The 26,646-nt window shown below is 41.5% G+C and overlaps 2 protein-coding genes across 2 annotated transcripts in view; one reads left to right on the forward strand and one right to left on the reverse strand.

The window, feature by feature from the left end:
* Positions 1–9,596, forward strand: part of dhrs12 (dehydrogenase/reductase (SDR family) member 12) — a 66,397-nt gene extending 56,801 nt beyond the window's left edge. Inside the window, exons 10-11 of the mRNA XM_086006385.1 lie at positions 169–5,747; positions 7,725–9,596. Coding sequence (XP_085862511.1) covers positions 169–293 — 125 coding nt within the window. The 3' untranslated portion in view covers positions 294–5,747; positions 7,725–9,596. The remainder of the gene's footprint in view (positions 1–168; positions 5,748–7,724) is intronic.
* Positions 9,597–14,969: 5,373 nt separating this feature from the next.
* wdfy2 (WD repeat and FYVE domain containing 2) overlaps positions 14,970–26,646 on the reverse strand; it is a 33,916-nt gene continuing 22,239 nt past the window's right edge. Inside the window, exons 9-12 of the mRNA XM_086006384.1 lie at positions 21,361–21,462; positions 18,351–18,481; positions 17,202–17,310; positions 14,970–15,343 (exon numbers count right to left, since the gene is read on the reverse strand). Of these exons, the coding sequence (XP_085862510.1) occupies positions 15,314–15,343; positions 17,202–17,310; positions 18,351–18,481; positions 21,361–21,462 (372 nt within the window). The 3' untranslated portion in view covers positions 14,970–15,313. The remainder of the gene's footprint in view (positions 15,344–17,201; positions 17,311–18,350; positions 18,482–21,360; positions 21,463–26,646) is intronic.

Raw genomic sequence — 26,646 nt, forward strand, 5'->3', positions numbered from 1 at the left:
ATTCTGTCTTGGCTTCAGAAGTGCTCTAAAGTAGCATCTCTAGTGCGGGCACGTTAAGTGATTAAAATTTCATTAAACTTTCCATCAGTTTTCTCACATGGCATTACAAAGGCTATTTATCATTCTCTAAAAATATGATGTTCAACTTCTCTCTTTTTTCCAAATCAGATCGGAAACCTGTCTCAACTCATCTTCTACTGGCCCACACAAGAGCAGCACCTGGAGAGGAGGAGAAACTGATGAAAACCCTGGAAGAACTAGCAACAAACTTTAAACTTGGCACTGCCAGATAATGTCGGTCTGAACTGAAGCCAAATGCAACACTTCAGGGGCATTACTGAGATACACAAATCTTTCTCGATAGTTCCTCCACTCTAGCGATGTGCTCATTGGGCAATCTCCCCCGTACTGGGGAGATCCAACATAGATTGGGTGATCACTTGTTCAACATCTGATCGGTCACAAAGTGATCTCCCAGTTACTGACCATTTTAACTCCCCCTCCCCAGCTCAGTGCAGACAGGAACAGTATTTCATCTTCATCCTTAGCCACCTGAGAATTGATTAGCAATAACAGCCTTTAGCTATTTACCTCCATTTTCCTTTCTGCTTCTCCCCCACACCACCACCCCCACCTTCCAATTTGTTCACTTTGATTTGAGGTTGTTTTTACTTTCCTCTAATGGTTTTTCCTTGTCTGAGCCGCTCTTTGTATTCGTCCAACAGCTTTTTACCTCCTTCCAGCTTTCATAAGCTATTAAAGCCTTCAACTGCTACTTTTTATAGTTACTGTAGTACATCTGTACTCTTGTTCTTAACCCTTCATTACATTCGGTCCTATAAGTTTCCAGTTCTGATAAAGGGTCAACAACTAAAATATTAATCTATATTCTCTCCAATGACTGAGGGGTGATCTGATAGAGGTCTTTAAAATTATGAAGGGGTTCAATAGGGTAGACGCAGAGAAGATGTTTCCACTTGTGGGGGAGTCCAAAACTTGGGGCCATAAATGAGAAAGGCACGAATAAATCCAATAAGGAATTCAGGAGAAACTTCTTTACTCAGTGGTAAGAATGTGGAACTCACTACCACATGGAGTAGTTGAGATGAATAGCATAGATACATTTAAGGAGAAGCTAGCTAAGTACACAAGGGAGAATGGAATAGAAGGATATGTTGACAGTCAGTTGATGGGTGGGAGGAGGCTTGTGTCGAGCATAAACACTGGCACAGACCATTTGGGCCAAATGGCTTGTTTCTGTGCTGTAAATTCTATGTAACTGCAGAGCGACCCATTGCATGTTACCAGATTCCTCTGGGTTCAGTTCATATTTCCAGCTTTAAAAAAAAACCTTATGCTTTTTCTAGCCCAGCTATTAAATATTTAAAATGCCTCCTAGATATTGGTCCAACTGCTCTTATCTTTATGAAATCAATGTCAGCAATTTCAACATGACTCAATATAACTTTAAATATTTAACGTTCACTTACTTCAAGAATGTTATTCCCACACCACAACTAAGAGGACATTTAGCAGGGGCCTCTTTCCACGAGCAAGGACTTTATATTCTGCTGTGTGATATTAAGAGTATGAATGTTTAATGCATTCATAAACTCCTTTGTCAATTATTTTAAGAGACGTAAAGCAGTTTAATAGATTACCTTTCCCGTTAAAAGTGGGCAAAATACCACCAACATATTAAAAATTCATACACTATCACATGGTTAGTGAGGCCCAAGAGACTCCATCAGCCTAATGCACAAATAACTGGCCATGTGTTTATGCTCGTCATCTGTTGGTCATCCTTTTGCAGGGAGCCAGTGAAAGGCAATGCCGATGAAGATGATGGGTCAGTGGGACCTGTATATGGGTGGCAGGGGTTTGGACAAGCTGGAGTTTGAGAAGGGGGGCGGGAGGCCGGCCAGCAAGGAGGGTATTGGAATTGTCGAGCCTGGAAGTAACTTAAGCACGTATAAGGGTTACAGCAATGAAGAGGCAGATGTAAGGTTGGAGGTGGACAATGTTGCAGAAGTGGAAGGGGTCCTGGTGATGAATAAGATGTGGGGTTTAAAACTCAACTCAGGGTCAGAAAGAATGCCAAGATTGCAAATGTTCTGGTTCAGCTAGTGTAGTCAAGGAAAAAGATGAAATCAAAGGCCAAGGAGTGGAGTTTGCAGTGGGGGGCTGAAGATGACGGCGTTGGTCTTACTCATGTTGACCTGCTGGAAGTCGTGACTCATTCAAGATTTAATGTCTCACAAGCAGTTGGAGGGCCAGGGTTGGGACGTGAGAATAGTGGAGAGAGCAGGGAAAGCGGTGAAGCTGCAGGTGAAGTTGTCAAGTGACAGCAAGTCGATCTCGAAGGGGGCAAGGATAAATCCTTGAGGGACTATGGAAGTCACCGTGCAGGGAAGGAAAGAGAAGCTACTGCTGAGAACCATGCAAGGGAAGTCCCACAGCATTGGCCAACAGAGGAGAGGCATTGGAGGAGTGTCAAACGCTGCAGATAGGTCAAGGATGACGAAGGATAGTGCACAACATATGTAGTCACAGAGGATGTCATCCAGTACTTGTTACAATGCTGTTATGACAATCTGATATAAACAGACATCTCAGATTTATTTTGTAATTGCCAATACATTAATACAGTAACAATTTAGATACATTACTTAACAAGACACACTGAAGTGCTGAATTGAATGGAGCGTGTTAATTGTGAAACCAATGCTGCCGTGCAACCAAACTGGGGAGAAGAATACTTTTGGAATGATTTATCAAAACATTATCAGTTTAATTGTTTTCCCAGTAGGAAGCGCACCTTTTCACAGCACTGGTGTGTTTATTAACCGCAGCCTCATTTGTGTAGATTACACTTCACCGATGCTCACGAGATCCCTCCACCTACAGATGTACCGACTTCTTAGGAGTAGGGTTTGGTCACATTAACACATTACAGTACCTTAAATTACAGATTACATGGTTCCCATGTAGACTAAATTCCAGTTATAACTGGTGTCAAACTCAGGTAAAACAGCTGGGCCTTTTTACTGGTACTTCCTATTCAAAGTTGGGTAATGGTCATCAGCTGTTGCAATTACTAAGATGAACGCTAATGATTGTATGCTTTTGTGATAATTGGAACTTGGCTTTTGCAGTATCCTGCAGGCTGCTTACGTTGATCAGATCTTAACTGCTGAGGGATACCCAGCTGCACTGTTCCTACCTAAAGAGGAATTGGATGGACCCTGTTTTTTTTTTACTACATTAATGGTGCTATATAAATGCAAGTTGTTGGGTAGTTTTGAACAGTGCCAGATTATTCTTCAAATGGCAGTGTATATACTATCTAAGGGGACTGAGGATAAGAAGTACTCAACCAGTATGTGCCTGTTTAATTGGTTGTAGTGTATTGCTTAACTCAACTGTCCTCCCTCCCCCAGCCGCCATAGGGAGTGCACTCACAATCCCATTCTCAAAGGGAAAGCCAGCCACGTTTGCATTGCTGAAACTGGGTTTGGGACTGCCTTCTGGTCAGTCAGTAACGATTCAAATAAATAGGAAAAATGGGTTGGGTCCTGCCACAGTGCCCTCATTAAACAGTGTCCACCGCCTCTGGAAGCCACAGTAGTGAGGGGGGGGGGGGGAAGAAGGAGGAGAGAAAAAGAGAGAAAGAGTCACGCTAGATGGATTGCTTTTATTGGATCTTTGGGGACATGTAACATATTTAAACACGTACACAAAGACTATGCTCAAATCAAGTCAATTATTTTGTCAAACATTACAGCACCAAACTGACCAAAAAAACTTAAGACAATTAATGAACTCTTTGTGGCAGTGTCTTTATTTATACAAATTTAACTGTTGCTACCCATTGGGATTTTTGTAACTTACAGCTTAGTGGTCCTTACTGTACCTCTAGAAAACTTTCCTGCCCTGAAATTAATTTTCAATAACTATCAACTTTTCTTCAAGTTAGATTACAAAAAGAAATACACCTGCTGAAATGCTCAAGTATTTCCAACCATCCAAAGTCTATGGAAAGAGACAAATAGACACATAAGAGAACTGCTCATACAGAATACATGCACTTGCTTTTTCAACGACTAGAGGTCGGACTACCTACCATTATTTCTATGTAAAGCTTCAAAGCTCCATCCTTTCTTGCAACTTATTGTGTGCTTAATCATCAAATCATAGAATGGTTACAGCACAGGAGGCGGCCATTTGGCCCGTCAAGCCCGTGCCGGCTCTCTGCAAGAGCACTTCAGCTAGTCCCACTCCCCCGCCCTTTCCCCGTCGCCAGCAAAGAAAAATTCTCTCAGGTACTTATCCAATTCCCTTTTGAATCTGCCTCCACCACCCTTTCAGGCAGTACATTCCAGATCCTAACCACTCGCTGCATAAAAAAAGTTTTTCCTCATGTCGCCTTTGGTTCTTTTGCCAATCACCTTAAATCTGTGTCCTCTGGTTCTCGATCCTTCTGCCAATGGGAACAGTTTCTCTCTATCTACTCTGTCGAGACCCTTCCATTGTTCACATTGGTGACTCTGTTGCCGATAGGTCAAGAATTGAGGTATACCCTTTTTATATTAGGTGTAGAGAAAAGACCCTGACCTGCATGCCACTGAACAAGAGAGCGACAGAGAGAGAGAGAGAATACTAAGTGGCTCCCTACCCACTGAGATAGTATTCATCTTTATTGTGGAAGAAGTTATATCTCCTGCCAGAAGTGTGCAGCTGTGCTTTCACCATTGAATAAGTGGTCGGAGGTTAAATGGATCAGCACTGCAAACACTAACATATGCTAGCGCACTGAATAATACTGCTCAATTTTGGAGAAGATAGGCTTTAAATATTGTACTATGACTGGACACATTACGAGTAATCATTTCTCCAACAAAAGTAAACAGTTTACAAGCAATTTCAGCGAACTAGATTTGAAAGCGTAAATTCAATCCTATTCTAACAGGCTTCTGGTTCTCGTGTAGATATTGCAGGTGTGGATTTCGGGTGAAGCCACATTCAAACACAGCCCTTGGAACTATTAGGCGGCAAGTGTAAACACTGCTGTAAAATTTTCATTCCCATCCCTACTTTCCTCATCTGAACAGCATCGAAAGATTCTGACACCATCAAACAACTAAAGTCGAGTTTTACTGTAGTTCCCAGTCAACTGGCAAACTTCCTCTATTCCTCCTCCCCTTCTGTAAAATTTAATCATCATTGATGACTGAAATCTCCCTCAGAAATTTAGTACTCTATTCACTAGGAAAGCTTAGTTCAAAACATGCACTTAAACCATTCTTGTGTGTGGAAGAACAGGATAAATGACACTCAGAGGATTTCAAGCAATATTGTGTGTACCTGTAAAGGGGAAGCAAGTCATGAAAATTAGTCAGTCCCCTTCGTTTACTGGACACACTGACTGGACAGTATTGATCATACCACTAATTATCTCTCGGTACAAACAGTGACTGATCAGCTTTTAAACTGCCACTCCATTTTTCCAGGAGAAAAGCATGCTGTTGCACGTTAATGGTGGTCTTTTCAAAGGATGTACCTTACAGTATGGAATGCTTTGCCACAGGGAGTAGCTGAGGCAGAGACCACTGCATCTTCTAAAAAGGAAAAGTGGAAAGATATTGAAAACTGAGGAAGATACGGGACTATGGGGAGAAAGCAGGGCACGGTAGCTATCGAGAGAAGCTGGCACAGACAGGATTGTCTGAACGGCCTCTTCCTGTAATGTAAGCTTCTGCTGTTCTATCTGTACAGATTGTGGCATGTTCAGAAACATGGAATAAATAGAAAACTTGAACGCAGCATTTTAGTATCAGAATATACCTCTCTGCTCTCAGCTAGAGGCCTTCCCCTCAATAACAGATAGGGTGAGCAGCGTTCACATTATCAACAATTTGTGCCAATTCACTGGGAGCAGGTACAGCAAGTAATCAAAAAGGCAAATGGAATGTTGGCCTTTATTTCAAGGGGGTTGGAGTATAAAAGCAGGGAAGTCCTGCTACAACTGTACAAGGTATTGGTGAGACCACACCTGGAGTACTGCGCACAGTTTTGGTCTCCTTATTTAAGGAAGGATATACTTGCATTGGAGGCAGTTCAGAGACGATTCACTAGGTTAATTCCAGAGATGAGGAGTTTGACTTATGAGGAAAGGTTGAGCAGGCTGCGCCTATACTCATTGGAATTTAGAAGACTGAGAGGTGATCTTATCAAAACATAAGATACTGAGGGGGTTCGACAAGATAGACACAGAGAGGATGTTTCCCCCTCATGGGGAAATCTAGAACTCGGGGGCACAGTCTCAGAATAAAGGGTCGCCCTTTTAGAACTGAGATGAGGAGGAACTTCTCTCAGGAGGGTCGTAAATTTGTGGAATTCTCTGCCCCAGAGAGCTGTGGAGGCTGGGTCATTAAATACATTTAAAGTGGAGAGAGACAAATGTTTGCAAGATAAGGGAGTGAAGGGTTATGGGGAGCGGGCTGGGAAGTGGCTTTGAGCCCTAGATCAGCCATGATCTTATTAACATAGAAACATAGAAGATAGGAGCAGGAGTAGGCCATTCGGCTCCTCGAGCCTGTTCCACCATTTAATGAGATCATGGCTGATCATCCAAATTCAGTACCCTGTCCCGGCTTTCTCCCCATATCCCTTGATCCCTTTAGCCTTAAGAAATATATCTAACTCCTTCTTGAATATATTTAATAAGTTGGCCTCAACTGCCTTCTGTGGTAGAGAATTCCACAGGTTCACCACTCTCTGGGTGAAGAAATTCCTCATCTCTGTCCTAAATGGCTTACCCCTTATCCTTACTGTGACCCCTGGTTCTGGACTCCCCAGCCATCGAGTACATCCTTCCTGCATCTAGTCTGTCTAGTCCTGTTAGAATTTTATAAGTTTCAATGAGATCCCCTCTCATTCTTCTAAACTCTAGCGAATACAAGCCTAATTGACCCAATCTCTCTTCATACGTCATTCCTGCCATCCCAGGTATCAGTCTGGTGAATCTTCGCTGCACTCCCTCCATGGCAAGAACATCCTTCCTCAGATATTATTGAATGGCAGAGCAGGCTTTCGTGGCCAAGTGGCCTATTCCTGCTCCTATTTCTTATGCTCTTAAGTCAAGGACGAGGGGACGTAATCCTAAAATTAAAGCTAGGCCATTTAGGAGGGAAATCAGGAAGCACTTTAAAAGGTAGCAGAAATCTGGGAAGCTCACCCAAAAGGCCGTGGATGCTGGGATAATTGGAGCATTCAAGACTGAGAACGATAGATTTTTGTTGGGTAAGCTTATCAAGGGATATGGAGCAAAGGCGGGTAAATGGAGTTGAGGTGCAGATCAGCTATTCCTCCTCCTGGTCCTATATTCCTAAATTCATAATCCAGCAGACACTGCAATCTGAACTTTTACACAGATGTAATATAAGCAGCCATTAGTGTATCAGTATATCAGGCTCTGACAAACAGGTCTCTTGTTGGACAATTTATCAGAACACTGCCCCTTTAAGATTACTTCCTACTTGGCACAGAAAACTGCTGCACTGTGGCCCCACTGTAAATATACAAAGGCAAGAGTCCATACTGCCCATTCACCAAGACTGATCACACTGATGTGTCTGATTTGAAATAACAAAACTATCTCATTTGCAGTGTAAATCTTAACAGATAGCAAATAAATCTTGAATATACAATTTTTTTTGTATTAGCCTCAGACTGCTGTCTACCAGCGCTACCATTGAAAGTCTCCTGCATCTACTGCCTTTCCTCTATGTGCTCCCTCTTCTTCATTTGCTACCCTTGGCATTCACCTCGACAAGACATTAGCCTGCAAAACAGTAAGTCAGTCTTAAAACAAAAAAGACATTAATGTTGAGACCTAATTATATATTTTTCCTACAGTACTTTTGGCTGGTGGCATGCAATATTTTTATATATAATCTAATCATGCAGCAGAGTACTAGATTATTGGAATGGCCAACAGAAGCTTTAGTAAACAAAGCAGCAAAGTGATCCATAAGTGACGCACTCTCTTACAATCACACCCCCCACCCCCCAAAAAAAAACAACTCAGGTTTAAGTGTTACTACTGGAGGGAAATTACTCTACAGTTCTGCCATCTCCTGACTACCCAAAGTAGTACACTGGTCCAAATGGCAGTATGCAGAGTAAACTAAGCTCTAGCAATGAGTATCGAGAATCTTCAGTGTCTTTATAAAGGGGAACACTGGACCTTTAACAAAACCATTAGGTGAACAGAACGTGAATGTCCAAATATCACCGCTCTCACCATACAGCAATATGAAGTCATTTGGTTGCGCACCACTCCAGAATTGTGCCAATGGGTAAATAACTTAGCGGGCTCCAGTTATAGTGGTTACAGTTTGTTCAGACAAACCGCATCTATTTAAACCAAACACATAAATACACATACAATATTACACAAAATAAGAGAAAATGCTAGGAAACACTCAGCAGGTCAGGCAGCATCTGTGGAGAACTAATGAAAGATCACCGACCTGAAATGTTAATTCTGTTTCTTGCTCTCCACAGATGCTGTTTCCCAGCATTTTCTGGCTTTGTCAGATTTCCAGCATCCGCAGCATTTTGCTTTTTGTTACACGAGATTGCAGTTTATTCTGACAGGATTGTTGGATTGTCCAGACAGCTCGTACCTCATGGACTCCATCAGCCTCAAACCCACTCCAAGTAGAGTCCTCGACACCAATTCAGGTGTGCAAGGACATCTTGAAATAGTGCGTTGGGAGAAAATTCCCGCTGTACGTTACTTATGGTGAAATAATTGTTTTTCTTTATACGCACACTTATGATAGAACTAAGTAGTTTTCTTACTGCACCTCGAGGTGTCGGGTAAAAACTAAAGGTGACCGGAGAGATATTTGCAAGAGGTCAGACTCAGGTTGCCTCCATGGAGTCTGTTCACACTGATTTAAAGGTCTGGATGAGAGAGAAAGACACAGACTATGTTAAAAATATCATGGAATAAAATTTAAGACCGAAAAATATTACAGTACTTGGAAGTATAATTATTCATGATTTACATCGCCATACAAAATCAGTTCCATCAAGTAATTGATACCAAAGTTGATTTAAAGAGAGCTGTACAGAGTCTCTCTGAAGAGGTGTCTGTTTTTTTACATTTTTGGTTATTCCAACGTTTACCGAACATGACGAAACCTAGCTCATATCCACTCTTAAAATTCTACTTTGTAATTCTATATGAAGCAGAGGAAATTGACACAAAAAAGTGCACTCCTCAGAAAGCTGTAAGTTTATTCAATGGCCCACGAATGTTATTGCACAGTTGAGTAATGTATTATGAGAAAGAACTTCTGAATCAACATTAAAATGAGACTGAACTTTAGTGTGCAAAATAAGATCCAAACTTTGTGGATTACAGGCATAGTTTCCACCTTGTGTGTTTTCCAATTGGGTTGGGGTCGGCTTGATTACAGCAAGATATTAAAACCTTCGGAGATACTTTGCAATGGGTTTTCAATTTAATAGAACAGTGGAAATTCAAGATTATGTATGCTAGCATTAAAGACCAATTTAATGTTCTCACATCTAGAGTGATTTCTGCATTGTACAAGAAGTTATCCCAGTTGAACATGAATCAGAACCACTTTATAGAACTCTCCAAGTACATTATAATGACACTGGAACATTAGCAATTTATTTCCAAATCTTCATCTCCCCCCATTGGAGAATACTGTAAAGTGATGTGCCCTGCCATGGTTTTACTGTGCACTATACATCATTTACAAGACACCAGGAAGTCATTTTTGCAGGCACTATATAATAGCAAGTGTGCTTATTTTGACAACTATTAAAAACAATATTCAAAAGGATTAAGCCACTATCCGAACATGACCTATATCAGAAAGATGTGTAAATGATAAACCTGTGCTATCTGCAGATTTGTACAAACACATAATCGAAACAGCAAAGATTAACCATGTACTCCAAAGCAAGGGCCAATTTAAGAACATTCATACACAAATTAACAATTGGATTGCCTAATTTTATCATTTTACTTACTAACACCAAAACTCCAGTCTTTTGTTTAATTATCTTTATCCCAAATCCCTATTCAGTCAATACACAACTGAGGCTCCTCTTGCTTTTTAGAGCCTGGGCATTTGTCAGAACAAATAATGTACTTTCTCTTTACAAATGACAAGCTATCCTATTGGGAGAAGTGCAGCCTAAGCCAAAAACATTAGCTGGAGTAAAGATTTGGGAAAATTACAACAGACTGTATCCATGCAGGATTTTCATGTAAGCTTTCCTCGAATATACAAACCATGGGGGAATTGCATTTCTGCTGCCATCTTTGATGCTTCCAACTTTCTGGCAGATATTCCCAATATCTAGTGTCTGATTTTCCAGTCCAACCCAATAATTATTCTCCTCCTACCCCCCACATTCCACTACCAAAAAAGCTAAAGTTCAACAATTTGGATTAAGCCTTGCCAAAACCCAAAAACAGTCATCTTCAAGCCATAACCATAAGAGAACAATGAATCTTCGCCATAAACAAGCAGTATGACTCAAGGCCTCACCTAGAGCCGCTAATCCTTCTTTAAAATTACAGCTAGGCCATTGAAGGATGATATCCGGAAGCACTTCTTCACACAAAGGGTAATGGAAATCTGGAATCTATTTTGGTTGCCAGTGTTATAAAGCCAGAGTTTCCCTCACCTTTTGTGATAGACTGAACCGGGGGACTTTGTTCGCCAGCATTACTTGCAACCAAAATTATGGCAAAATGCAAAATGCTGGAACAAGTGGAACTTTCAAGACTGGAAATTGTGTTAAGTCACCAATCCTCTACATGAAAAAAGTTTAATGGCAGAAATGTCTTGAATTCTGACTGGCACGTCATGATTCCTCGACTTCAACCAGCAGGAACGGTCAAGTCAAGAGGCTGAAGCAGAAGTGAGTGGTGAGCACGGCCAGGTCCCCATGTTGAAAGAGATGTCACAGATAAATGGATTGAGAGACAGAGGCCAAGAGTCCAATCCAAATCCTGAAGAATCCCCCAAGACTTTAAAGTAACGATACTTAAGTTAGCTCCACTGCTACTTAATGTAGGATAATATGTTACCATCTTAAGTTACCTTGAATCCTTGACAAGATGCTTCAACCTTCAAAGGAATAAGAATCTTTTGTAGTGCAATTCTCACTTAGATACATCTCACATGAATTGTGATTGTAAAATTTTACCTAGAATTAACATCTCAATAATCTGATAAGTAAATTCAGTCATACTGATCAAACAGGGTTCATCATTTGGAGAAACTTGTCCAGTGTGGGTCAGTTGCTTAATATCGTCCATGGCACATAAGGTGCACTTACACCTGCTGTGGTGACCTGTAGATGCAGAAAAAGCTTTTGACACGGTGAAGTCTGTCACTATAACAATCTGTGTATTCCTGTTAACCTGTATCCTGGTGGTTAAAGGCACTGCAGCAGGAACAATGAAGTGGAGACAGAATGCTCATGCAATTCTCCCTTGCAACAAGCCAAGGGTTGGGGGTGATGTCTCATTAGTGATCAGTGAGGATTAAAGGCGGGTGCAAGCAAAAGATCAGCACGATGAAGTGGTCACCAAACACCACCCTAAGCAAAACACCCCTCAAACAATTCCATGAGACCCACCAATTTCCATACTTAATATTCTGGCCATGGGTTCATGTTCCACTCCAGGATGTGAGCAAGTAATTCAAGCTGAGCCTTCAGTATTGAAGGAATGGTACATTGCCAGTGACATCATGCTTCAGATGAGATGTTAAAACTGAGGCCACATCTGACTGTACAAGTGGGCGTTTTAAGATGCATGGCAGCATTCAAAGAGCAGCAAGGGGTTGTTCTGACCACCATTAATCCCTCAAGCACCATTGCTAAAACAGATTAATTCCTCATTTGGAGTTTTGCATGCCATCCAGGAAGACAACACGCAATTGGCTTCCGTTCCTCTAGCTGAGTGAGGCAGAGTTTGTGTTCTAAAGATGAATATTCTATTCCAAGTCTCTCTTCCAAAAGCTCTTACATTCCCAGCATCACTTATAGGTGTCAGATACCTCTTAGAATGGCAGAAAGTTTCGTTTTATGCTTCAAGTTATCAGCTTGGCGTAGCCTAAAGACACCCCTCCAAATATTTAATTTGAATGATAACGCAGTCACTTGATGCCGATATAGCCTGGTACCTCTAGTCACCTTTGGTTGGGTGCAGAGCAAGTGCAACCCCGGTTCCATTTCAGATCTGTTCTTCCCCATCCCCCATACGTAATACCTAGCTTTGCATTATTTCATCTGCTTACATATGGAGTATGCACTTGAACACTGGCCAATTTCTTTACTTTATTGACCACTACTGTGCATATGGGGGGGGGGGGGAAGAGAGAGAAGAGGGAGGGTGCTGTCTATTCCCACATCTCTCTCCTTCTCCAGATCCCTGAAATCTTCCCCCTTGCTTTGCATATCATAGCCTGACAGAATTCAGACTGCTAGTTACTATAACAACCATAATTTGTCATGTGAGGAACGACTGAACCATTGTATGTCCGTCCACCTACCTGCCCTCATTTAAAGACAGTGGGCAAAAAGCAATCCGAAAAGTTAAGGAATGCTGGTCTTTGTCTCAAGGGGGCGGGATTACAAAGGGGAGAAAGTTATGCTTCAGTTGTAGTGAGCCTTGGTCAGGCCCCATCTGGAGTACTGCACTCAGTTTTGGGCACTGCACTCAGAACGGATATACATTTCCTTGGAGGGGGTGCAGCGCAGATTCACCAGAATAATACTGGGGCTTAGACGGTTAAATTACGAGGACAGGTTGCATAAACTTGGTTTGTATTCCCTTGAGTATAGAAGATTAAAGGGTGATCTGACCGAGGTGTTTAAAATGTTAAAAGGATTCGATAGGGTAGATAGAGAAACGATTTCCTCTGGTGGAGGAATCAAGACTGAGGGGGACGTAATCTTAGAATTGGAGCTAGACCATTTAGGAGTGAAAACAAGAAGCACTTTTTCCACACACTACCGGAAATCTGGAGCTCTCCCCCAAAAAGGCTTTGGCTGCTGGGGGGTCAATTGGAGCTTTCAATATGGAGATAAGAAAATTGTTTTTATTAGGTAAGGATATCAAGGGAAATGGAGCAGGCTCAAGGGGCTGAATGGCCTACTCCTGTTCCTATGTTATTACCCTGCAGAAGGTGGTGTGTTTAAACTGGTTATTACTGCTTTATGTTGTGCTTTAATGTGATCTTTGTTCCTTATATTAGTAAAAAAAAAGCACAACAGATGGAATGAAGGTTAACTGCAAGCATTCTAGTAAAAACTGAGTTTTTCTTTAATCTGTGTAATACATAATCTATGTAGACTGTCAAGCATGGACATGATCTGTTTTCTGAAGGCAAAAAATACAAATGACAAAATATTACAATAATCAAGAATAGCCTGGCCAATCTGAGCAATTCTCAAGTCCCTTGTAATAATAAACCCTCTCTACAGTACAAGTCACAATTCTTAATGTGCGCAAATTGCTGCCACTTTTGCCAACGTACCAACAGTAACTACACTGCGATGTTCTGAGGATGTGAAAGGCACTATATAAATGCCAGTCTTTTATTCTTCAATTTTAGCTACTTTCCCCCAGATGGGAATCAACTCCCCCCGTTTAGTATGGGGATTTGCAATCAAGACTGGCTGACCACAATTAAATTTGAAAATACAGCACTCAGAAAATCTCCTAAGAACGGAGTGAACCAAAAGCAAAATATGGGGCTGCAGGAAAAAGCGGGGGAATGTAAGTGGAGTCGAGCGCTCCGACGTGGAGCAAGCAGCAGCACAATCCGCTGAACAGCATCCTTCTGTGCTCAGATTTCGACAACTTCATGATTAGAGGCACCAGTCCCAACATAAGCTCACATTCTAATCAACAAACCATCCAGGCAAAGGTTCGGTCAAAACCAACATTTAAATCTCAACTATGGGAAATATGGAAATGAGTCGGATTTTCTGGAATATGAGAAATATAGTTGATAAAGATACTGAAGTGAAAAGAAGAAGCCTGCTTAACCTTTACCTACCAACTAGAAGGTTCACAGTTCAAATTCCATGTTGGTCACCAAAGTACACCCATTACTGATCAGACTAGTGTTCAAACGGATCACTGAATGCATCATTAGACTAAAGAATGAGAGAAGGGGAAGAAGCACACGTCGATCTGGAAATCAAGGAGCAATCCTTGAGGTAGCTGTGAGGGGCTCACTCTGCTCCTCAGTTCTCGCCTCCCCCACTTCGAAAGAGGCAATGCGACAACAAAGATAGGAAGGGATAACGGAGTACAAAATCAGAAAAAGTATACATTTTTAGTTTCTAAGCATCAGAATCCTATTCTACGTAAAGTAGTCTCGACAGCAAGACTGAGTCAGTCGTTGTAAACCTTGCTGTTGCATTGACTTGTTTGGAACTATTGTTCCATACCACAGTCACAAGCTGCATTAAACATGCCTAGAGCTTGTATTTATACCGTCTAATTATATACACCTTACAAGTTCTGGAAAACACCAGGTTCTGCAGACGTAGGAGATCGGCTAACTATTTAAGTCACTGGAGAAAACTTGGAATGCTTTTAGAACTTTCTGTTTTGAGATAGAAAAAAGGAATATCTGGACAATTAGTGGGCTTTTATCATTTCCTTCACTGGTTTTTAGTACAGTATATTTGTTTTCCTCTGCCGTGAAAAAAAACCCAAATTATCAGTCTAAGTTATTTCTCATACCTAAAGAATGAAAACTTGTAGTACAAATACACAGCAATACAATTATAAAATACATTACCAAAACAAAACAGGATGTGTCTTTTAAGGATGAAGTTTGTTTGCTAATCGGTGACTAAGAAAATAAAATTGAAACACTAAACAAAAACACGACGGACAGACAGAATTTATCACTGCAATAAAAAAAACTTCACAAAAGTTGTTTTAGGTTCATCAAAAGATTCAAGCAAAATTATACAAACACCTCAACTGTACAAATTACCCTCTGGAAAACCTTTTTTCATTCCTCACAGCCAAGTTTCGCCGGAATCATTGCGCAACTTTAGGCTTTTGTCAAAAACTGTTCAGGGTTTGGAAGGTTGCTTTGAAAAGTGTCAAATTCCTTTCTGTTCCTCACCGAAGCCATCACATTGCATTACCATTGCAGACTAATCCTCCACGTGTAGACTAGCCCACTCGACAGAATGCCTTATTATGGTCACCAAGAGCCGGTCACGACACCACAGGAGTCATATCCCAGAGCTGTGGGGGAAGTATGGTCAGATTTCTCATTAACAAATTAGCAACATTTGTAAACCTGCTTGTATGTTATCAAGTTGAGTTTAACATTAACCCCTGGGGTATTGCAGCTCCATTTTGTTTCAGCAACAGTAACTGTACCCTCGCTATATGGTTCTTTTTCCAAACTTAACATATCTCATTAGTGCACCAGCGTGTATTGCAGGCAGACTGGTGTATGTGAATTAAATACTTGAGAGCTCCAGAAGATTAATGTTTTACAGATCACAAATAGTATTACTGGAAATAGCTGCAACATCTCCCAGTGACTTGTAGATAGCCTCGCCCCTCAGGCCTCGCCACACTCATTACCCCAGTTTCTAGTTGTCCTCCCAAGGCCATTCCACTCAGCTTGCACTCAACATTGTGATGACAGACATTAAGCACTGAAGCACCTCAGTGCGTAATGTACTCCAGATAAAGAAGCAGAATCCAACACTGTCTGCAGCAGCACAGGAGAATTTAACCAACTGTCTAGCTTCAATCAAAATTAAGTATGAAATTAAATTTTATACTAAAAAATTAGGTATAAATGAAGATCAAATGTTAAAACGTAGTGTAAATGAAACACACCAAGAATGGAGCAGAGTAAAATACAGACTTTGCAACATGGGTGTTAACAAACTACCACTAGAACTGTCCCCACGTAGCTCAATTTTAGAACCATTTACTTTAGTGATCATGGTTTTTTTGGTACAGGCTAAACAAATCTCCAATATTAGTACTCGAAACCTGTCATTCTAAGACTCCATATCAACACTGGAACACAGCCAAGATTCAGTTAGAGCCTAAACAATTATCTCCAGGAAGATAAACAGGTGCGACAAGGCTTGCTCCAGGTTCCCGGTTTTTAATGCTCGACTTGTCTGCATATTCCTCACGCTGGACATGAACCAAGGTTGTGAATTTTATTCCCTAGCCTACTGTTCCCTCTTCCTCTCCTGAAGACATAGTTGCTTGTTGGGATCAGTTCCATGGGCATTATCAGCACTTTGGGACCTCATCCTAGTAGCCATTCTTGACGCGCGAGCCTAAATAGCAAGCGTCAAGGGTGGTAACCACAGGAGGAGCCGAATGCTGCTCTCACCCAACATCTACACACATGTACTTTCCAGCAGAGGTCACTGGACAGCATTCAGGACTGAGAACTTAGAGATATTTTCCCCTTCCTAGCCAAAGAGCATTGAGGTCTACTGAGCCCTTCCTGTACCCAAGCGAAGACCAGCTAAATCAGCATAGACTGGGAATCAAACTTGGGACGTTTGCTCCCATCACAATCTTGGGAGGCATTTATTTCCTGACCTACCTTCAACAGCAACTGGCTGTTCTGCTCTTGAAATTTCACCTGAAAGTTGGGAGGAGAGCTTGAGAGAGGCCGTAAACAAGCCAGGGTCCAACTCAATCCCCCCTCCATTCAACCTGGACTGACTGGCAATGAGCCAATGTTATGAAGCTGGAAAAAGCAGCAACATGGGAGTTGGGAGGTAGTGAAAAGCCGAGGTTAAGACCTGGGATGGAAGGCAGGAGTTGCTGAGACCTGGGCAGGCACGCAGTTCTATCGTTTATTGTCAGCTCATTACAACCCAAGAATCTGCTCTGGATCCTTAGCTTTCACCATATTTATTAATGACTTGGATGAAGGAAGAGAGAGTTATCCAAGTTTGCAGATGATACTTACAGTATGTAGTGCAGATGGGAGCACGTACTCTGAAAATGATCCCCTCGTGCATCCCCTATAATCAGACTGCTGATATGCGCAGTTCCACTGGGAGCAGAAATTGCATGTCCAACAGAGGCATTGGGGTCATTCATCACTTCTTACCTTGATAACCCGGTCATTGCCCGACGTCAACAGCCAACCTCTAGTTGCATCAAAGTGCATGTGGACCACGCTGTGCTTGCTATCATGGAAAGTAGCTGTGGGTGCCCGACTGCACACAATGAAAGAGAAAACATTCATAAAAGCACAATCATAAAAAGAAAAGCTTAAAATCTGATGCTGACAGGCAAATCAGCATCTTGCAGATTAATAAACATAAAAATTTCTTCAGATTGCACTATCTGGCACATGCAGAAGTGAGCGACATTACAGCTGAGGCAAGGAAGTGAATTTTCTACAATGAAAAGTACTTTAAAAATGTTTGGCAAAATTTCTATATGGTCCTACACAATTATTGGGGTTTTGTAATTCATCCACCCTTCAGGAATTAAGATGTCAAGATCAACTTTATTGCAAAGAATTGCACTGACATCCTGGCCTTGACTGACAGTTGGTGCTTACAGAAGCCTCCCCACTCGGCTACACTTTTCCACACTGGACCTGCTCAAACCATCATGGTGGCAGTGTGGCCCTGATCACAAAATCACATTATTCCTTTGAACGCCTCCATTCACCCCTCTACTTCTCCAGCTGTTGGATCTGCTCAACCAATCCCTCACCTCTACCTTTGATGCTCTTACCCCCAGAAAAACTTTCACTCTCTCCAATCCTGGTCATTCCCTCTGGTACGGCCCCCCATCTTCACTCCCTCAAGTCAGACGGGACCCCAATTTAACATCACCTGAAAGACGGCACCTCCGACAAGGCAGCACTCCACTGAAGTGTCAGCCTAGATTTGTGTGTCCTGTAATGGGACTTTGAGTCAGAAAATTGTTGACTCAAGGCGAGAATGTTACTGCTGAGTCAAGCTGACTCATTGCACAAAATGTACACCTTTCAATTTATATTGATTTTAAAAACAGACAAATTGTGCAGCCTGAAATCATTATAAGCATTAATTAGAGATGGTTTCTTGGTCAGAATTCAAATGTTTGAAATATCCTACCAATTTTGATAAGTGTCAAGACATCCTCAGCAATCAAATGGAGTTTAATCAAAATCAGGTTACCTTTGAATTATACCAGCATTTTAAAGTTTAATAAAAACCTGATGATACCATCTTTCCCAACGGTAAGTTTGCACTATGCTTACTCCTCATCTGTTATTGATTCATAGCAGCTGTCACAGACCCTCACTTCAAACTCAAATCCCATCAATGGGATGGAGGATCGCTTCGAACTGCACTTCCCACAGAGAGCTTTCCCACACTTCCTGCAGTGGTGCTAAAGGGAACAAAAGATAAAGACATGTGACGACTGCAACAGAGCCTGCCACAGATTCAGCCAAAGAGAAACACAAAGTCTAGACTGAAATTTGATAAAAGGGCATATAATCCTGGCTGGACAGTTTTTGGGGCTAAAGGGTTAAATTATGAGGACAGGTCGCATGGACTCGTCTTGTATGCCTTTGAGTATAGAAGATTCAGGGGTGCTCTAATTGAGGGGTTTAAGATAATTAAAGGATTTGATAGGGTAGCAGCCCGCTTGATTGGCACCCCATCCACCACCTTAAACATTCACTCCCTCCACCACCGGCGTACCGTGGCTGCAGCGTGTACTATCTACAACATGCACTGCAGCAACTTGCCAAGGCTTCTTCGACAGCACCTCCCAAATTATTTAATAGAGTTTGGTGTTCAATACACACAAAAGATGGTAGAGGTTTGGAACTCTCTTCTGCAAACTGCAGTTGATGCTGGGTTAATTTTAATTCTGAGATTGATAGATTTCTGTTTATCAAAGATATTAAGAGATATGGGGCAAAGGCGGGTATATGGAGTTAGGTCACAGATCAGCCATGATCTCACTGAATGGCAGAACACGCTTGAGGGGCTAAATGGTCTACACCTGTTCCTTTGTATCACTGCCAGCTCCTGCAACTGGAGTGCAGAGAGTTGACTCACACCTTCAGTGCTCCTCTCCTCTGACTGAAGCCAAACATACTGTGCAATTGTCAGGCAGAATCCGACAGGAGGAGAGCTGCTAGAAGCTAAAGGCATGTCAGCCACAGCCACTCCAGCTGGAAGATCCAGCAGCGCTATTTCCTTCCCCATGGGGAGCAGTTTCTAAGCAGTAAACGCACACTACTTATCTGATCCTCTGTGCTGACAGCAAGGAGGGACAGAGAGAGAGCGACAGAGCAAGTGAGACAGAGCTGCACGGAGACAGAGAGGGAAAATGAGAGGAGTGAAAATAAAGCGGTGACATGGTAATTAAACTTTCCACAGAATGGACTGTTTAAATAATTAAAATAATCCATTTCAGATTTATGGTAGACTAAATCTGCAATTATTGAACTAAAAGGAACATATGGAGATAGACTGATGTAATTCCACAGCTAACGAAAAGGATATGATTTATTGGCTTCATATTTTGTTTGTATCCAAATGCATACATCAGCCTATTCACTTGCTTACAAGAAATTGTTAAATACATATATTTGTACATTTATTCCAATTATCAATTATGCAAGCTCACAGGAATTAGCACAACCAAAATAATATTGAAAGATATTTTAACTTTTTCCAAAGTCTACAGAACACCCTAAATGGAATCACATTCCAATATCCAATTTACTCCACATTAAAAATCACTTATTTCTGGAATACAGTCCACCACACAGTTGGTTGGTTTGTGATAAGTATTGTAATAAGTATACAATTTATAGATTCACAATGTGTATGTATCTCTCCCCCGCCTGTATTATAACTCTGTGCAACCAATCGTGTATTTTGCTGCAATGCACCACTGCTGTATTTGGTTGCAAAAAATTCACATCAAGCCAGCATTCAGGGAAATGTAACTAGTAGCGGACTATGTAGCCAAATGGTTATTAGAAAGAGTTACAGTGGTAGCTATTATCTGAATGAAGCTCGCCCTCAAGTGTAGACCTAAGCCAGTATAAGTGAAGGGGTAGTTTTCAATCACCCACTGGGTTAAATTGAACACCCTACACACAACTCCTTCGTGCCTAGCCGAATGTTCCAACCTCTCAATTATTTTCTTCAAACAGAGGCTTAATATCTATTCACATAGGAAAGGGGAAGGCAGTTTGCATTTACTGGAGAAACCCCAGCAAGTCTACTGGCAGGTAATCAGATTGGCTGTTTTAGTGTGACTGAATGAGTCAAATTACATTTTTATTATACAGATTGCAGGATTTTTACTGATGTTTTGGGAATCACATTCCACAGTTCAGTCTATTTTTCTGTGAAAACTGTAAAGCAATGGCCTTGCATACAACTTATCTGAAGGCCTCTCACGGACCAACACTACACCTCCTGCAATGGTGGGCCTGAAGTGAAAAGGAAAAAATAAGAGTAGAACATCTGTACGGGCAAATTTTTCTCTTTTGTGAAATAAAACTCACCATCATGTGTGAATGATGTGAAGAGCTGCTTAATTTTTTTCAATGCATGGAACTAGGAAACTTGGGTCAGGGATGTCATCCATGTTCTTGCTATGGAAGGAGTTCAGCGAAGATTCACCAGGCTGATACCTGGGATGGCAGGAATGACGTATGAGGAGTGATTGGGTCGATTGGGGTTGTACTCGCTGGAGTTTAGAAGAATGAGAGGGGATCTCATTGAAGCTTATAAAATTCTAACAGGACTAGACAGACTAGATGCAGGAAGGATGTTTCCGATGGCAGGGGAGCCCAGAACCATGGGTCACAGTCTAAGGATAAGGGGTAGGCCATTTAGGACAGAAATGAGGAGGAATTTCTTCACCCAGAGCGTGGTGAACCTGTGGAATTCTCTACCACAGAAGGCAGTAGAGGCCAATTCATTAAATATATTCAAGAAGGAGTTGGATTTATTTCTCAAGGCTAAAGAGATCAAGGGGTATGGGGAGGAAGCAGGGACCGGGTACTGAATTTGGATGATCAGCCATGATCGCAGTGAATGGTGGAGCAGGCTCGAGGGGCCGAATGGCCTACTCCTGCTCCTATCTTCTATGTTTCTATGTAGTGGGCAGCTGAATTCTGAATTAAATGATCTTTAAATGGCGCAATGCAAATTGGAGAACTTTCACTGAAGGCCAGATCACAATGAAATAACTTTTCTAATACACAACATTTAAATGTGAAAATGAAGATGTACCTGTCTCAAGCCAATTTTCTTACTGTCCCACATTTGTTTGAAGTTCCAGAAGAAAGGCTGGTCACATTTCTGGCAGGAATCACTATCTAACCAATCAGGAGTCTAGCATCAAAATGGAGGGGAAAAAATTCACATTATTAAAGACTACTCAGTCCTTTAGGACCAGGGTATAAATTTAACCCAGATAAGCCGATAGTGTCTTTCCTGGATGATTATTAAAATCCCTAAAAATGAAAGATTGGGTCATTTTAACCTCTTGTGTCACTGGACACAGAAATGTAATTCATTTACCTGTCTGAAGAGAGCACAGGACACTGGTGCTACACTGAACACTCCAGTAAGGTTGGAATTCAGGCACTGTTATAGCCAAGGGAGTTCAGCATTACACTTTATCCACACGTACCTAACGTAGGAGTGTTTAATGTGGTCACTTGACATAAACTACATACAGGTAGAAGTGTAATGTTCCAAAATGGAGTTTGAAAGATGTCATTATGGATCTGTGACACATTCATTCCCTGATAAATACTAACAGCTCACTGCAATAATCTCTCTTGTATAAACCTAGCGCAGAATGCAAGGCATTTGCTCAAAACTGATCCAATACTGCTTTGTTCAGTGACCCCACAAGAGCCTGAAGTTAGCTGTCTGTTCTGTTGATTCAACTCGAGCTTAATTTTATGGTTGGGGTAGAGGAACAAAATGAGATGGAAAATAACAAAAACACAGTCACCGGTTCCATGTGAATGTACTACTTCATACATTGAAAAAGCTGAGAAAAGCAATATTACCTATCTTGAATATGCTCGACCTCATTCTTTCAAATCAAGGTCAACCTCAACATACAAACTAGCAGGCTGTCAAAATATAGGGAAGAAAATGCTTGGATCATATAGGAGACACAATGGTGATGTGGTCCTCTCCATCACATGCACGAGTCAGGTGTACGTATCTCTACATACATTGTATCTGCCTTATAATGGAGGCACAATGCAGTTCTTTGAAAAGGAGGCAGGAGGGAGATAATGACTTTAAATCCACATAAAAACATTGCACTCACTCATCAAGGGTGCCAAGTGCAAATAGTAATTTTGTGCACGGAGGGTGAACTACATTCAAAGAATGAAGACCTTACAAATCCTCCCTCGTTCATTCAACTTCCCATGTAAAAATCTTATGTAAAAGCAAAATAGGAAATGGAGATGGGATTCTCTCTCATTTAGCATTGAGGCCAGCTTTGAGCACTACAGAACCAAAGCACTTGTCACTGTGCTGTCAGTTCAAGACAACGGTGTGTTATGAAAGCGTGCATGTTACGCTATGTAGCTACTTTATATACACAGCATTGAGACTCCATTTGCTTGCTGCTTCCAACATAGCCATAGTACAAGCAGAATTACCCTCAACTTCTCTTGGTGGTCCTTACTAATTTTCCCTCCGTCTTCAGAGAGCACTGACCTTACTCGGCCACGGTCTGATGTGCCCTAGCTATTGCTTGGTGTCTCGTGAAGGGTCTGTTTGTCATGAGCAAGCCTAGAGTGTGGAACTCTGCTTGATTTTTCTTTCATTCTGCCCACCTGCTTAATCTTGATGTCCTTTTGCAATCTTCTGCTCACTTCCCAATTCACTATGTCACTTAGCTTATGAAATTAAAAAAATACAATATACCTATTCCCAAATACAGCTTATTTACATATGGAGTGAAAAGCTGGGGGCATCACTTGTCACCGTCATCCAATGCGAGAATGTCCCTTTTATCCCAACTCTCTGCCCATCTCCCAACCAGTTTTCTGACAACACAGAAAACAGACTCGGTCAGTAAATGCTGCAGACAAGCAAGAATAGCTGAAACATCAAGAGGATTGCAATTGGTTATCCAGGCAACAGGCAAGCTGTCTACACTCAGCTGTATGGAGCATGCTTTCCATGATGCCAATAAGCTGCAGTGTGAGCTGTATACAACGACCTGGTTTATACACTGGTATTTGGTCTATTATAAGCTTCAGACAGATAAATCTTGGGAGGCTATGCAATGCGTTTAAAGCTGGTATAGTAACTCTTGCATTCAGTGCACCTTTCAAGAGGTAGATCAATGCAGCGTCAGAAGACCCTGAAATCTTTTTAAAATCACAAACAAGTCAAGGAAAGCTGTGATCTGCACAATATTAAAAAGACTGGAGAGTCTCCCGACGGAACCAGCTGTACTTTCATTTCCATTTGTTCAGACCTAATGTACCAGAGAAAGCTCTTCACCAGCAAAGCCTCAAGAGTTGCTAATGTGCTCCAGCTTCATTTAAACTCAAGTTTCAGAGCCAAATATTTTGAACATTTCAAAAAGGCGCACACTACACTAAATGTCCGACTAACTTCTATTTGACACTTCAGGTTGTAATCCTCCCAATCCACAGTCACGGGCTGGGGTGTTTGTGTGGATCGGCAGTTGTTCATGGAAAACATTGGGGGCAGATTCTGTGTTGGGTATGACGGCGTACTCAGAGTACACGGTCATACTGCCTTTAAAATATACCGCAAGTTCGGGACTTCCGCATTCTCTAAATCCCAAACTTGTGATCTGTCAAGGTACGCCTTGACAGATGATCCGCACCAACAGGGAAACACTAAGTGCTGGCGCAGAGTTGGGCTAATTGCACATCAACTGCTCAGCAATTACGGCCGAAAATTTTACGGTCAGTGAAAACAGGCGCAGGAGCCTGTTTCACATCTTAAAAGATCCATGTGTGGATATTGTGAGCATTCTGGTGGAAGAAACTTTTTTTGTTGGTCGAGTTTCATTTTAATTACTTGGGAAGTTGAATAAGTTAAATAAAGTGAACATCTATCAGATTTCAGGGACTAATTCTGCCTGTTCAACTCAAAAATCAACATAAAAAACAATATTATGCATCTGTAACAAGGAAAATAGATTTATTACCCGTCTAAATGAGGTCTGAATAATATATTTTAATCCTGAAAATTAACATCGAATATATGGCTGGGAATCGCTTTCTGAAGTTCAACAGGAGATATTGAACATTGTTAGACCGTTACGGAGCATCAAAACAGGAAGTTGTATACATAGGGACTAATAAATTATGGGTTTTGATGAAAAAAAAACAAAATACTGATATGAAAAGTCCAAGTACCAGTTTAATTAAAAATTTGTGAAAGTTTTTAAAATGTAATTTCAAGAGACTGAAAGAAGTTTCTGTGGGCATGGCTTAGTTTTGACAGCTTTTGTGGGCGTGTCTTCCCTTATGCATAGGCTGTACGCGGCGCTCCTGGCCTTCGTGATCTAATACGCTGCGCATAACTCTGTAGTGCTGAAGAGCAAGTCTCCGTTCTGGGCCTCGCACAAGGCAAGTTCCTATTCTTTTCGTAGGTCGGCGGCGCACTCCGTAGCTACACCGCCGACCGTGATTTTTGGGCCATTGGAAGCCAAGATGCTGAAAGTCTTACGGTGGATGGACCAACTCAAAATGAAGGGTGACATTTGGGGATATGCAGCTTTATTCCAGTAAAAAAGAACATGCAGGGATTTTTAAAAAAACAAAATGCAGATGCACATATTAAATTATATTAAATTTGATTTGTTAGGCTGTTTTTAAAAATCAATCATTTTATTACCACTGCTTAACAACCAAAAACCTAACACATTATGGACTCATTTTTCAGCATGCCCGCTCCTAACACACAGGGATTGAAGTGAACATTAGCCCATTACACGCTGGAGATATAGATGGTACAGGAAGCAGACTTTTTTTTTAATAAATCGGTGAAGGACCAATAACTTATTGCTTGTTGCTGTCCAGTGATTCTGTGGCCTTGACCAGGTTTGTTTGACGGCAGAGGAACAAGATCTACTTGCAGTAACAGATGCTCCGAGCTTTCAAAGGTCAATTCAAGTTTACCACAGCCCTGACTAGGAAGACTATGGGGGAGGGGGAAGTAAATAATATAATTAAACAACTGGCCTTTATTACAAGAGGATTTGAGTATAAGAGTAAAGACTTCTTACTGTAATTATATAGGGCCCTGGTGAGACCACACCTGGAGTATTGTGTACAGTTTTGGTCTCCTTACCTAAGGAAGGACATACTTGCCATAGAGGGAGTGCAACAAAGGTTCACCAGCCTGGTTCCTGGGATGGGGGATTGTGCTATGAGGACAATTTGAGTAGACTAGGCCTGTATTCTCTAGAGTTTAGAACAATGAGAGGTGATCTCATTGAAACATACAAAATTCTTACAAAGCTTGACAGGGTAGCTGCAGGGAAGATGTTTCTCCTGGCTGGGGAATCTAGAACCAAGAGTCACAGTCTCAGAATAAGGGGTCGGCCATTTAGGACTGAGATGAGGAGAAATTTCTTCACTCAGAGGGTGGTGAATCTTTGGAATTCTCTACCCTTAAGGGCCGTGCAGGCTCAGTCATTGAGTATATTCAAGACAGAGATCAATAGATTTTTGAATATTAAGGGAATCAAGGGATATGGGGATAGTTCAGGAAAGTGGAGATGAGGTAGATGATCAGCCATGATCTTACTGAATGGCGGAGCAGGCTTGAAGGACCAAGTGGCCTACTCCTGCTCCTATTTCTTATGTTCACTGCTGATCCAGACAAACACCCACCCCATTAGTTGAGTGGATTGGGAGGAGTGCAACCTGTAGCATCAAACACCAGTATTTTATTGCTCAAAAAGTAGGCATTTTATGAACTAGCGCACTGAGTAAGTCAATCTGGATGATTTGGAATTATGAGCTAGTTTGATGTACCGATTTAGTTCCCTCCTCCCCACCCTCCCTGTATGAACAAGTACCACATACCTCATGCAAGAGAATGTAGATTTAGGTTAACAAGAGCCAAAGCTTTGGGGCACTCAAGTGTTTGTATGATTTTAATGAGCTAAAATTGGAATTGGACTAATAATCCAGAGAATGGGAGTGCAAATCCCACTGTCAGTTCGAGTATTTGAATTCAGTTCAAAAAAAATCTGGAAATAAAAGTTTGTTTCAGTAAAAGTGGCCATGAAACAATTGGACCAAAGCCAGAGCTCCTAGATGACAAAGGAGTTAGAGAGTAGGGTGAATCAGAAAAAGGGGGTGCATGACAAGTCAGCTTGATAATACAAGGGAAAATCAGGCTGAATATAAAACGTAGAGAGAAGTGAAAAAGGGAAATAAAAGAGGCAAAGAGACAATACGAGAATTAATTGGTGGCTAACATAAAAGGGAATCCAAAGATCTTCTATAGACACATTAATAAAAAAGAGTCGTCAGAGGAGCGGTGGAG

This window comes from Somniosus microcephalus, chromosome 14 (genome assembly GCF_052327205.1).
Source record: "Somniosus microcephalus isolate GS21.2 chromosome 14, FLI_Smic_1.0, whole genome shotgun sequence".
Lineage (NCBI taxonomy): Eukaryota > Metazoa > Chordata > Chondrichthyes > Squaliformes > Somniosidae > Somniosus > Somniosus microcephalus.